This window comes from Bubalus bubalis, chromosome 1 (genome assembly GCF_019923935.1).
Source record: "Bubalus bubalis isolate 160015118507 breed Murrah chromosome 1, NDDB_SH_1, whole genome shotgun sequence".
Taxonomy (NCBI): Eukaryota; Metazoa; Chordata; class Mammalia; order Artiodactyla; family Bovidae; genus Bubalus; species Bubalus bubalis.
In genome coordinates, this window is record NC_059157.1 from 51,725,433 (window position 1) to 51,739,964 (window position 14,532).

At 38.0% G+C, this 14,532-nt stretch overlaps 1 protein-coding gene across 5 annotated transcripts in view; it reads left to right on the top strand.

Moving 5' to 3' along the window:
• Positions 1 to 14,532, top strand: part of GRIK1 (glutamate ionotropic receptor kainate type subunit 1) — a 487,136-nt gene that overhangs the window by 431,399 nt on the left and 41,205 nt on the right. For all 5 annotated transcript variants that reach the window (XM_044939691.2, XM_044939684.2, XM_044939685.2 and 2 more), the window contains 2 exons: positions 5,372 to 5,490; positions 10,326 to 10,543. In XM_044939691.2, coding sequence (XP_044795626.1) covers positions 5,372 to 5,490; positions 10,326 to 10,543 — 337 coding nt within the window. The remainder of the gene's footprint in view (positions 1 to 5,371; positions 5,491 to 10,325; positions 10,544 to 14,532) is intronic.

Genomic DNA, 14,532 nt, shown 5'->3' on the forward strand with positions numbered 1-14,532 from the left:
GATTAAATAAGATCATGGAGTCTTCCAGAATAAAGACAAATACTTTGAAAATTGTATAAAATTTATTTTTAAAAAATTAGTTAACAAGAGAATTCTAGAAATAACCATGAAAAGGAAAGATTAGCTACACACACACTGGAGGTGTGAAATCTTTGTGCTACCCTGGTGATTCTGTTTAGATTTTATTTTCTGAAATAACTCTACATTTAACCAGTCTGCTCCACACAATTTTTTAAATGATTTTATACCATTCAGTAGATCGTATTTTCTAAATACCTTTGATGCTGAATTTGAAACACAGCTGTGGCTTAAACAGTTGATGTCCCTGGACAAACCATGTTAAAAAAAATAATTGCTTTTTTATGTCCTCTACTCATTTTCAATCTTTTTCATCTTTCAGCAAAACTCGGTGAACTTTTTCCTAATCAATTTTTGTTTTCCCTCCAGGAATTTCTAAGAGAAATATTTCTTCATCCTAGTCCTTTGTCATGGTTCAGCACATGATTTTGATTAATGCTGGGTAACTCTTTCTCTGGCATAATCATAAAGAAAACTTAGAAAAATAACCTAGTTTAGAAAGGTCTTACAGGTCCTTTGCAGACACAGTTAAAGCAAATTAACGTATGCTTTCGCATATGAGTGAGACACATTCAATATGAAATGAATGTTTGGAAGTTCTCTATACCTCATAAACTATACCATTACCAAACTCTAGATTGTTTTCCAAATTTTGTCCAGATATTAATTTTAAATAATTACCAAAGCTTTCTTTCCATGTGTCTTACCTCAGAAAATAATATAGGGGCAGTATGTAGAATGATATTATCCTTCGATAATACTTAATCAGTGGTTCTCAACTAGGAGAGATTTTACCCCCCAGAGAACATTTGACAATGTCTGGAAACAGCTTTTGATTGTTACAACAGAGGGTGGGGGATGCTACTGGTATCTGGTAGATAGAGTCTAGGGATGTAGCTAAACCTCCTGCAGTGTGCAGAACAGTCCTGCCCACTATGACAAAAACGTATACCCAAAATGTCAATAGCATCAAGTTGGAAAAACTGTGCTCTAAATAATTAAAGATGATATTGTTTTGAATGTCTAATTTTCAAAGACGAATCACTCACCTTTGGAGGTGCATGTCTCATTACTTGCGCCTAAGTGAAATACATACTGCCTTAGAATGGTCATTTAATAAATGCTTGCCTTAAGGTGATGTGCCATCTGACGATAGTTAAGAAATCTTGTGCTGGTTTGATGTTCCATTCCTCTATTCAGGGCCCACCTCTGCTGGGTGATTTTAGGACTAGTGGGGCAATCCAGGCAGCAGAAGGTAACAGAGAAGTGAGTTTCCATACTCCCCAGTTCATTGCTTTATCTAGGCAGTGATGCTGATGAGTAGAACAGTCAAGACAATGTTGATGAGCAAGCAATTACATCATTTATCACGCTGACTTGACCCGAATCAGCAAGAGAAAACCATGTCAACAGCATCCAGCAGTTCTCACAGACAATTTCAAAGTATTCGTTTACATTTGACCCCAACTGTGTCTTTAAGTTGCCTTATTTTTACCACCAAACGAATGTAGCACTAAGTAGCTTTCCCTTCCTTATGTTATCTGTTCCTCTGTAAGCTCCTGGTGATCCAGAGCCCTACATTTTCTAACTCTCCTTCAATGAAGAAAACAGCCTCCAGGACTTCCCTGATGGTCCAGTAGTTACGATTCTATGCTTCCAATCCTGGGACGCAGGTTCAGTCCCTGGCCAGGAAACTAAGGTCCCATATGCTGTGAAGTGTGGCCAAAAAATTAAAAGAAGCAGCCTTGTTTCTCCCCCAATCAATGCTATTTACTCAGGATTCCTACTCACCAACAGTACACTTTGTAGACCAGTTTTTTTCTTTATTTAGCTTATTATCCTTATCACTACCTTCTCACTGTCTTTCTTCTCATTCTGGGTCTTGGGGAAGTAAAAGTATCAGACATCAAATGCAATCTTTCACACAGCATGGTGGTAAAACATAAAAAAAAATTAAAAAATAACTCCCTGCAGTGCACAGGTGCACTGTCATGGGGATTTTATTCTCAACTATATTCATCTTCTCCATACCTTTGAATCCATTTCTGCTTCCAGTTCATAAAGCCACTAAATATATCTTGGATGTGATTCCCCAAGACAAATCTTGGTTAAATAAGTGTGCCGATTCGCTTTGACTTCCCATCATCATAGCCTGAGACCATGAACTTGGTCAGTCTACGTCAGTGAGCTAAGATGGAAAATTACTTTCTGTTATCACCTTAGTGGTTTGCATTCAAAGTTAGTAAAACAGAAATGAAAAACAGTTAATCTCCTAATCACTGTTAGCTCTAGAGAGGCTTTTGAATTTGTGTTTTGAAGTATACACTTTCTTGTCCTTTTAGAGGGAAAAATAAAGCTCATCACTGCTTTTGGGCTGATGATCTCACTAGACAGAAGCTTACAAACCATTTGCTGAACTGAATTGATTTATAAAGTTAGACAAACTAAGGAAAAACCATACAAAAATTTTTAGTTACTATGACTTGTTACAAATGTGCATGTCAGTGTTTTTGCTTTGTGGTTGACATTTTCTAAATTACTTTTTGTAAAGTATTTAATCCCAAGGAATTATGTCCATCATATACACACAATTTAGATAGACCGAATATCCAGAAATAATGTCTGCTTACATCTTACAATTTATGTTTATCTTCTTAAAACGGACATTTTTTTAATTTGGCTTCTGGCAAAGAAAAATCAAGAAAACCTTTGACTGTAGCTCTACGGTTATACTATAAACCCAATCAGTTACATTACAAGATTTAGAGCTTTCTCCAATAAAAGATCTCCCTCTTGTTGATGTATCCTGATATCCATTCTCAGTCATAAAAAGAATCCCTTAATTAGAAGTCTTTAGTATGAGAATCATTTTATATCTTCCATTCAAGTAAAAGCCTGGCGTATATGAACATAAAACCAAAACGAGCCTCTATATTTCAGTATAACTCTTCGAGATGCAAGTTTTGACGTAAATTCTAAGCACATTTGCCCCTTTCTCTGTCATTTTACTAAAATTGGAATCAGGTGAGGAGAGCAGCTTCAGCATATCATTGGTACAGGCCATGAATTAATCTTTCTACCAGGCTTCCTGGTGATGACATTGCTGTCTCACTGGCTGTCTTTAAGCAGACACTAGGAATTTCAAGCTGAAATATCTGCATCCAGGCAACAGGTAGATCTATTGCATTATGAAAATTCAGTGTGCTACAGTACAGCATCAAATCACTATTTAATATTCCTCACTCCACACACTCTCCGAGTCACTCAGAATCCCAGAAAGAAAGAATCTAAAATATCTCTGCAGAGCAGGCAGAATCGCATTGCTGTTTGGACAGCTTTCTTTTTTGCCATAGAAAACTAGATTAATTGTTCACTTAGAGCTGCAAAGTCTGAAATATTGAAACAGGACCGAGTGAGATGCAGCATTCCAAAGAAAGAAGTGGTGGGTTCATTCATCAGAGCACATACAGGGGAGAGATGCCAGAATATCACGGGGCTGGTGGTGGCCAGGTTTTATGAGCTGTTTAGAGAAACTTCTACTTTTGAAGGCACAGCCCTCCTAATGTATGGCAATTAATTTTCTTAAATTGTTGTACAAGCGCCAATGATACTGTTTAAGTGGTGGCATTTTTACCCTGTGTACTGCTTCAAGTAGTAGGTTTCATATCGGTATTAGGTTCTTCGGCTCAGCAAACTTCTATGGTTATAAGAGAGTATAAATTCAAAACTTAATTATACTGTTGAAACAGTAATTAAAATGTATTGGCATGGCATTGTCAATTAAAGCTTTATTCATAAGCTTCACAGGAACCTGCGCTGTGTGCCCTGCTGCTGTGGAGAAGGCGCAGTAATGAGTTGGATGCCATTATTATGGGATAAACTACAAGGCTGTTATCCTAGCCTCCTTAAGACTTGATGAGGAGACACTGTATACTTTTCAGAAGGTTTAGGGAATGGTGTTTCATTAAGAACTATCTGCCCACTTCTTTGTGCCTGATTCAAAGTGTGCCCCGCTCATACCTTACCACCACCATGTGTCAGCAACCTGCTATTGTTTACTGCTGAAACCTACGGCTGGAGAGCGTTCCATATGTTCACATCGACTTTACTCTAACACTCCTGCTTGCATTAAAAGGATCCAGTGGCAAATGGCATAGCTTTCAGTGCTAAGGACTACTGCATTTTAAATCATTTCCAGATCACTTCGCAGCACATCTGCTAATGTCTTTTTTGGAAAAATAAGTGCCCCTTGAAAAGATAGTCTTAAAAAAGAATCACAGAGCAGGGAGCTCCTTGGGCTTGTAGAGGTCAGACAGATTTTTAGAAAATAGAAGAAGAACCCAAAATCACTTCAGCCCCTTAAATTTTTATTTTAACACAACTTAGAGATATCTGGATTCTTTCTTCTTTAAAAATAAGGAAACTGAAAAAAAAAAAAAAAATAAGGAAACTGAAGCCAGAGAGTTTAAATTACTTATTCAAGGTCGACTTCCCAACCAGCTAGGGCTGGCGATCAAGAGGCCACAGTTCCAGTTGTAGAAACAATTCAGAATGAATCTTAGAGGAAAGTCTGAACCTAAAACTGTCCATCCAGACATGCTCTGGCCTTAACATTAATGAACTCTGATGCCTGGGACAGGGTACTTCTAAATTTGAACTTTATCTCTTCATTTACGGATTGGGATTTTTATCTCCACATACTCTCATAAAAGTATCAAATACACCCCAATCCAGATCTTCTTTTTGTTCACTAATCGTTTGAAACTTGTGACTCCTTTGATGCATTATTACATCACTAGACTACATAGACTCCTTTGATCTATCAGTCAATAACCCTTGAAGTGCAGTCACCCCTCTGTTTCATGTCTTCCTCAGCACCTAGTGACACAGAATCTTGATATTACAGTTGGTGTGTAACTGTGTCCATGTCACTGTCGTTGCTACTCTGTGGGGTGAGTACTTGGGATGAGTGAACCTCCCTTTGCAGTCCATCTAGTTGTTCAACAAAATGGAAATGAGTGAAAACTCAGGAAAATTCAGTAGACATGATCTGAGGAATATGGTTCCAGCCACCCAATGGGCTTTGCCTGGCAATCAGAAGACTGGTAAATACAATGTCTAGAGTCTCCTTTGCATTTTGCCCACCAAAGCTGTAAGTTTATGAACATGGCCTACTGTTTGGTTTGACACGTTCCTCATTCGCTGTTGGGTGTTGTGCCTGGTTCAGTGGGTTTTTGCTGGTGCTGCATGTATCTACCTCATGTTCACAGACTGTTTCTGTTAACTACTGCAGGTTTACACCCTATGAGTGGTATAACCCCCACCCATGCAACCCTGACTCAGACGTGGTGGAAAACAATTTTACTTTACTAAATAGTTTCTGGTTTGGAGTTGGAGCTCTCATGCAACAAGGTACAAGGTTGCTCATCTTTGTCACACGCATCCCCCGGTCTGCTGACAGGCTTTTATGCTGGTAAACTCCACCAAGAAGATAGGGGGTAGGCTAAAAACCAACTCAGAAGTTAAAAAAGATAGAACCTGGCTTCCTAGACAGTCCTAAAAATAAAAAAGACAAAAATATGGCAGCAAAAGAATGCCTTTGCTACAGATCGAAAATGAACTTCTATCAAGCAGCAAATATAAATTTTCCTAGAGGGAAGGAAAGGATAAATTACCTTAGAAATTGTTTACCAACTGGCATAGATGGAGATATCTATCTTTTCCTTTTTAGTCATAACCTCACAAGTTACAATTTGAAAAGGGCTAAAATTTGAATCCTTTGAAAATTAGGTTGATTACATCCTTCCAATAGATGACAGTCCCTAAACCTGTCACCTAATCACCACTCTGACAAACCCTACTGGGACTCATCTTAGCTTCCCAGTAACTTTTTACAATCTCCCTCAGTTGGTAACCATAGCAACAGTAAACTGGAGATGTTGGAGGAAATAAAATTCAAACCACAGAAATGTAATATATTTTGTACATTTTCTATGATTTGAAGGATTTTGACTTTGTGGGGAAGGGAGGAGTGAGTTGTTTTAACCTTTGGAAGAAATCCAACACTTCTGTGGATTTTCCTCAGCTTTGATTCCAGGCGTATGGTCTAGAAAATACGTCTCCAGATTAAATGCATTAATTTAAGAAAATCATCAGTCACAGATGTTGTTGTGTTTGGAATGTCTCCTTATTTGACAACAAGCTGCAAAATAAATTGGCAAAGGAAATTTCAACTAGGATATATATTAAAGATGTTTGTTACTTAGGGGTAGCCCTAAGGCTTCTCAGGAGGGACTTGTTATCATGCTACTCGAAGTGTTTATATTCTGTTTAAAAATTCCAAGGAGAGAGAACAGGATTTCTAGTGTGGAAACACCAAATAATTGAGCAAAGTGAGTAAATCATCTCAACACGCAGTTAAGTATAGTTTATTCAGGCAGTGCAAAGTAGGTGTAGACCCAGCACCAGATTTACTGGAAATCACTTGCGTGAGTTTAGAGCGTAAGACAGAACTATAAATCCCACAGGAAAACTCATTGGATGACATATACTGCTTTACCAGTGCATTTAGTTTTTAAGGCATTTATCTTGTGAGCAATCACTTTCAAAGAATGAAAGAGACTTCCTTCCTTACCAGTAGCTTGCCTTCCTATGCCATTAGAATAGAAAAATATAGCCTTGGGTTTCCTAGAGTACACAGCACGCCTGTGCAGGTATATGTGACCGTGACTGCCTTTTGTCATATGAGTGTTATTGTTGTTCTTTAGTAGCTATGTCATGTCCAACTCTGTGACCCCTAGGACTGTAGCCTGCCAGCTCCTCTGTCATGGGATTTCCCAGGCAAGAAAACTGGGGGGAATTGCCATTTCCTTCTCCAGGGGATATTCCTGATCCAGGGGTCAAACCTATGTCTCCTACATTGGAAGGCAGATTCTTTACTGCTGAGCCTCAAGGGAAGCCCATCATATGAGTGTACCCTCCCCCTAAATTTCTCTTTTATACTCTACCTGTTTGGAGTTTCCCATCATCCACAGCAAACCGTGGGATGCAGTGTCTGCTAGTTACCACAACCTTGGGTACATGACAGTCAGCCCCAACCAGACTCTGCTTGTTTTTCAAGAAGTTTAAAGTATCTGTCAGGTGAAAAAAATATTATGATGTACAAATTTGCAGTACTGGTGACTGTTCGTGCATTTGTCCTTAGCATGCAGCATTGGACCGGGTAGCTAACTTCTATATTGACTGTTGCACTCTTGCTAGCAGAAGTTTGTCACTGTACTCAATTGGAAACCATTTTGTTTAATTTCTTTTTTAATGTGATGATCAGGCTTTCTCTTTTCTACAGAGCGTGAGCAAAGTCTGGATCAGGATTGGCTGTCATGTCTGCCGTAAAAGGCACTAAAGAGACTTCAGCAAGTATTGTCTCTCATCCCAAATATTTCCTGATGACGTTTTATTCTACTTTTATTACTGTCATGATTTCATCCTCTAGAGTTCTGACCTTTAACAAATCATCTCTACTTGAGTGAAGTCATTTCTAGGTATATCAGTTAACATTGAGAGTCATGAAAGTCAGAAAACTGTGTGAATTTTTTTCAAAAGATGAAGTGTTGAGAAATTCATACCATCTACCAAGGGTTTAAAATGTTGTATGAGTAGGTTCCTATTAATTATTTTTAATTTCCAAGACAACTTCATTCAAATGTATAAATATGTTTTATTTTAAAGTGTGATAGATGTGAATTTATTATTGCATGTAGACAGTTGGTTATCCATCTGTCTGCCTAATTTTCCTGCCATATAATACACAATTATATGAATAATAAATTAAAACTTGATCTTTTCACAAATGCAACCAAATAAAATAAGGATAAATTCACAGCAGAAATTCTATACCTATAAGCTAAGAAAATATATCTACTAACTGTATTACCTATTTCCTATGGGTATTTTATGAAATAAATGGTATTTTAGTGATAGTCAACCAAAGATCTAAAATAATATCACACTGCCACGAGGCTGCTAGATCAATTCAACACAAAGATATGAAATAAACTTGGGCATTAAAATACACACCCACAGCATATAAATCCCATTAAACCACAAGATTACAGCAACAGCAACACACTATCTTACTAAATCCTTAGAAGCAATTTGATGAAAACTGTTATAAATCTGTGTAACATTACACACTCAAATTCAAACAAACAAACAAAAAATAAATAAATAAATAAAAAACACAGTGAAGCCATTAACCTCATTAAAAGAGCATAAAGTACAAAGAACAGCTTTAGAAGAATATAGCTAATTCAAAGCTAAGAAACTGCCAACATTTATCTGCATATTATGAGCCTGGAGCTGACTCTGATTTCATGAGCAATATTTGCATTTGTTTACAGATTAACCTTGAGCATAAATTCATGTATTTGTAGATTGGTAAACTCCAATTTCCCTTTCTATCTTAAGCCATTAATGACAAAACTTCAAGACAATCAGAACAGTGAAAGACTCCTTTAAACCAGATAATTCACCTGCTGAACTTCACACTTCAGATTTAACTTAGGGTGTTTTCCTTTCACTTCTTAAGTGGTCCCATAAACTCTATCATTTCTCCGAGTTTATGGGGAAAATGCTAAGAGAGAAGCAATGGTGAATTTCAGGCAAGCAGATTAACCAAAATCCATCCATGGATCAATACAATTAGGGTAAGGCTGCATATGACTTTCTGCCCCTTTTGGTTCTGCTGCTGGATTTATAACCTTCCATAGCTCAGCTTGATCAAAAGTTTTGAGCTAGAGAGCTTTCACAGATGCTTGTCCTTTGTGTAGGTAAACTTTGCCCATATACCCTTTCTTCAAGAGAGAAAGATGTTTTTTCTTTTTCTTGGTAAATACATTAAATGCCTCTATGTTCAGTTCAGTTCAGTCGCTCAATTGTGTCTGACTCTTTGCGACCCCATGAATCGCAGCACGCCAGGCCTCCCTGTCCATCACCAACTCCCGGAGTTCACCCAGACTCACGTCCATAGAGTCAGTGATGCCATCCAGCCATCTCATCCTCTGTCGTCCCCTTCTCCTCCTGCCCGCAATCCCTCCCAGCATCAGAGTCTTTTCCAATGAGTCAACTCTTCGCATGAGGTGGCCAAAGTACTGGAGTTTCAGCTTTAGCATCATTCCTCCAAAGAAATCCCAGGGCTGATCTCCTTCAGAATGGACTGGTTGGATCTCCTTGCAGTCCAAGGGACTCTCAAGAGTCCTCTCCAACACCACAGTTTAAAAGCATCAATTCTTCAGCGCTCAGCCTTCTTCACAGTCCAACTCTCATATCCATACATGACCACTGGAAAAACCATAGCCTTGACTAGACAGACCTTTGTTGGCAAAGTAATGTCTCTGGTTTTGAATATGCTATCTAGGTTGGTCATAACTATGTTACCTTTTTACAAATAATCAGGAACTATCTGATAACACCTAAAATGAGTGTTTTTACTAAGAAGGGCCCCTTTCCACCTGCAAAACAGCCAGTCTTTGAAGTATAATTAAATTGTACTTTATTTGAGGACAAAATTGTGCCTTTTCAGTAAATATATTATTTTCAGTTAAACAAGAATCAACATTAAAAAAATAATTTTGACTTCAAAAATAACATAAAACAATAAAAGAATGATTCATCAGCTGTCAAGTACAGTTGCATCCAATATCATTTGACTTGTAAAACAGTGTTTTATTAAATGCATATGATAAATAGCATGATATGTAAATCTTTTGAAAGTTTCTCCCATTCTTTAATATTAAATAAAATGTTAATGTTAACATTTTAAAGCTTTCACTGTTGTACAACCTAGAACATTTTATTTCACACAATAAGATGTATATTAAACAGTACAAAAAGGCCAGAAGTCTGAGGATTTTTCAGCAAAAACAAGCAAACAAACTCAAATCTAAGCAACTAAACTGTTTATAAATTTTAGACATAGAATATCTCAGGGTTAAAACCATTAAAACCATCAAATGGAAATAAATCACATTTAAGCAGCAGCAGTGATAAATGATAAAAGATCATTTAGATTTTACTTCATTTTCTAAAAAGATACATCTGTTCACCTACACACAAGAGAATAAATGTTTGATAGATTTATGATTTTGAGTCACAAAAATGCATTATCTCTCTAGACTACTGTTGAATCATGAGTCTTCTCCCTTCTCATACCTCTCTTTAACACTCTTACTCTGGTGATACCATCACAGGATCAGAGTTGATGCCCAAAGCTCTCTCGACCAGAATAGTTGGAGGGATATGGTGGTTTTTCACCCTAATCATCATCTCATCCTACACTGCCAATCTGGCCGCCTTCTTGACAGTAGAGCGAATGGAATCCCCCATTGATTCAGCAGATGATTTGGCAAAACAAACCAAGATAGAATATGGAGCCGTCAGAGATGGATCAACAATGACATTCTTCAAGGTAAGGAACTAACAGTATATTCTCAATGGTCAACTCATACTGATGGAAAGAGGGTGTGGAATAAGAGTCTGTCCAAAAAAAAAAAAAAAATTTTTTTTAGGTAACTTTTTTATAAAATAAAATGTCTAATGACAAAATCTGATTACAAAGAACCCAGGTGCCCACAGCAGTGTAAAGCAATTTTTTCAGTTCATCTAGGTATCAGTTCTTCTATCCCCAATATAGTACACTCAGATCCACATATCTCTTCCTTCAGCATTTTTCTCTTGCCTTTACACCATTTAGATATCAATCCTTCTAGCCTCGATTTAATACACTCAGTTCCACGTATCAGTACCTTCAATATCTTTTCTTTTTTTTTTAATTTTATTTTATTTTTAAACTTTACATAATTGTATTAGTTTTGCCAAATATCACATTCATTAATTAATGACTCATATATGGAACTCACAAAATAAAGTTCAGTTAATCTGAAATTCCAATCAAAATGTGTGAATATCATTGTTTGATGCATTGTGTTCTATACTGGATGAGACAGGAGCAGATGACAAGTAAATGTGTTGATAGTGGAATTTATTTGGAGAATTAAATCCAAAATATCCCAGGAGACTCCAGTCTAATATTGCATCTGCACCAGCAGGGATACTGCTCCCAGTATAGCCTGAAGCCTTCCCCATAGCCTAGAGAGCTTCCTGAGGCACCAAAGGAGATATAAACTAGAATCAATATAGTTTTAGTGTCAAGTACATTTTGTTGTTCATGTCTTTTAATGACTTACCCAGAGTAATGAAACTGATTTCAGCCTTGCATATAGAATAAGCTGTAGTGGTTTTATTATCAAATCTCAGATACTGTATCTCCCATGGGGGAAAATATGGATTTTAATAGATCCAGAAACCTTTAGAGATGACAAAAAACCTTAGAGATCAGAAAGATTTAGACCTTCACATTACTCATGAAAAGACCAAAACTCTCAGAAGCTAAATTATCTGCTCAAAATCATACACTTGGTTTAAGCCAGAGATAGGCTAGGACCTTCTTGTAAGAGGTAATTGTGCCTGTGTGGGTGGAGCGGGGTGGGGGGTGGGAGCGGGGAGGAAAACAACAATTGTAACCAAAATAAACTCTAAAAACACTTTTGTCAACATTTCACACCCGGATTATGAAAATGAAATTGCCACCCCAGGACCAAGTGGACTACTCTGACTTGTGGAGAATATTAAAGTAGAGACAAAATATTAAGGCTAAAAAAAAGTGAACACATCTTGGTGTAACAGTTCACTAAAAATTGGTATTGTATATGTGTTTGTGTTAATCACTCAGTTGTGTCTGACTCTCCACGACCCCATGGACTGTAGCTCACCAGGCTCCCATCTATTACTTATGCAGTACATGTGGTTTAGCAATAACCAACAGTAATAGATAAACAAATAAAAACTTGTTTTAAGAGTAAACTAGGGGGCATCCCTGGCAATCCAGTGGTTGAGACTTCACCTTCCAATGCAGAGAGTGTGGGTTTGATTCCTGGTCAAGGAGCTAAGATACCATATGCCTTGGAACCAAAAAAAAAAAAAAAAACAATAAACAAAATATAAAATAGAAGTGATATTTTAATAAATTCAATAAAGTTTTTAAAAAATGGTCCACATTCAAAAAAAAATCTTAATAAAAAGAGTACACTATACCAAGAGGTTTATAAAAAACAGAGTAATCTTAAAATGTTAGGATTTTCTTTTCCTTTATTAAAAAAAATGATTTTTTAAACACTTTTTTTTTTTTTAAAGAACTATGTCATTGATTTAATGAAGGTATAAAGGGTGGTGATTGTTTCTTTTTTGGACAAGTGTTGTTTTCAGGACAAATGACTTTAAATATTGGCTTTCCAACTTTCTGAAAGCTTAAATTTTCCTAAAATCAATAGTGTGAAGAAACATAAGCTACCCCCAGCTAGTAATTCATCATAATACTTGTCAGAAACCAGGAAAGTGACCTGCGAGGCATATAGGACTGAGGGACACTGCTAAAGTAGAATTGAGTATGTCTGAAAAAATGTCTGAAATTACTTACCTCTTTCACCAATATCAAAAAGTTTTAGAGTATTGGGAAAGGGGCAAGTAGAAGCAGAGAAGATTCTACGACTACTATAGTATAGTTAGTATACACGCTCAGTCGTGTCCTCAGTCGTGTCCGACTCTGCAACCCCATGGACTGTAGCCCACCAGCCTCCTCTGTCCATGGGATTTTCCTAGCAAGAATACTGCTTACTAAGATGCAGATCATAAATATAAAAAGAGGGAGAGGCTATGCTTTGGAAAAGCCATAGATCTGACTCTGCCACTGTCCAATCAATCACTGGATTCACACAGTATCCTTTAACCGTATTTCAATTTGTTTCTGCTCGTATGTTTCTAAATATAAAAAGTGTTGGTCCCCATGTCACCTGGCAGGACCCTGCTGCTGCTGCTAAGTCGCTTCAGTCGTGTCTGACTCTGGGTGACCCCATAGACGGCAGCCTACCGGGTCAGCATATTAAGGTATTCTTGGATAGTGCTTTTCACTGAAATAATTCAGTGCTAGTCTCACAACTGCTGCTCCCTGGGCATTTTCAGAGCAGGTTCCTGCTTGGTCCCTGGTCCTGAAAATTAGGCACAAGTAAAAGTTTCTTGGGTGAGTGGGCAAACGAGACAATAAGCATCTCAGGGAGAAACACCCTGATGAGAGTACAAACAACGACAGGGAGACGAGAAGCATGCATTACACACTAGCTCATGGCCACACACTCTGCTCCTAAACACTATTATCTCATTTTATCCTTATAAAGGGCGACTGAGGAAAAAGCTAATATTATCCACATTGTACGATGAGGAAAACGAGGCATATATACATGCGTGCTAAGACACTTAAGTCATATCCCACTCTATGCAACCCTATAGATGATAACCTGACAGGCTCCTCTACCATGGGATTCTCCAGGCAAGAATATGGCAGTGGGTTGCCATGCCCTTCTCCAAGGGATCTTCCCAACCCAGGAATCAAACCTAGGTCTCCTGCACTGCAGGCAGATTCTTTACCTTCTGAGTCACTAGTAGGAAAGTAAATGAGGCATCAGTTCAGTTGACTTCAGTCGCTCAGTTCAGTTCAGTTGTTCAGTCATATCCAACTCTTTGCATGGACTACAGCCCACTAGGCCTCCCTGTCCATCACCAACTCCAGGAGCTTGCTCAAACTCAAGTCCATCGAGTCGATGATGTCAGCCAACCATCTCACCCTCGGTCAACCCCTTCTCCTGCCTTCAATCTTTCCCAGCATCAGGGTCTTTTCCAATGAGTCAGTTCTTCACATCAGGTGGCCAAAGTATTGGAGTTTCAGCTTCAGCATCAGTCCTTCCAATGAATATTGAGGACTGATTTCCTTTAGGATGGACTGGGTGGATCTCCTTGCAGTCCTAGGGACTCTCAAGGGTCTTCTCCAACACCACAGTTCAAAAACATCAATTCTTCTGCACTCAGCTTTCCTTATAGTCCAACTCTCACATCCATACATGACTACTGGAAAAACCGTAGTTTGACTATACGGGCCTTGTTGGCAAGTAATGTCTCTGCTTTTTAATATGCTGTCTAGGTTGGTCACAGCTTTGCTTCCAAGGAGCAAGAGTCTTAATTTCATGGCTGCAATCACCATCTGCAGTGATTTTGGACTCCCCCAAAATAAAGTCTCTCACTATTTTCATTGTTTCCCCATCCATTTGCCATGAAGTGATGATGGAACCAGATGCCATGATCTTAGTTTTCTGAATGTTGAGTTTTAAGCCAACTTTTTCACTCTCCTCTTTCACTTTCATCAAGAGGTTCTTTAGTTCCTCTTCACTTTCTGCCATAAGAGTGATGTCATCTTCTCACCTGAGGTTGTTGATATTTCTCCTGGCACTCTTGATTCCACCTTGTGCTTCATCCAGCCCAGCATTTTGCATGGTATATTCTACATATAAG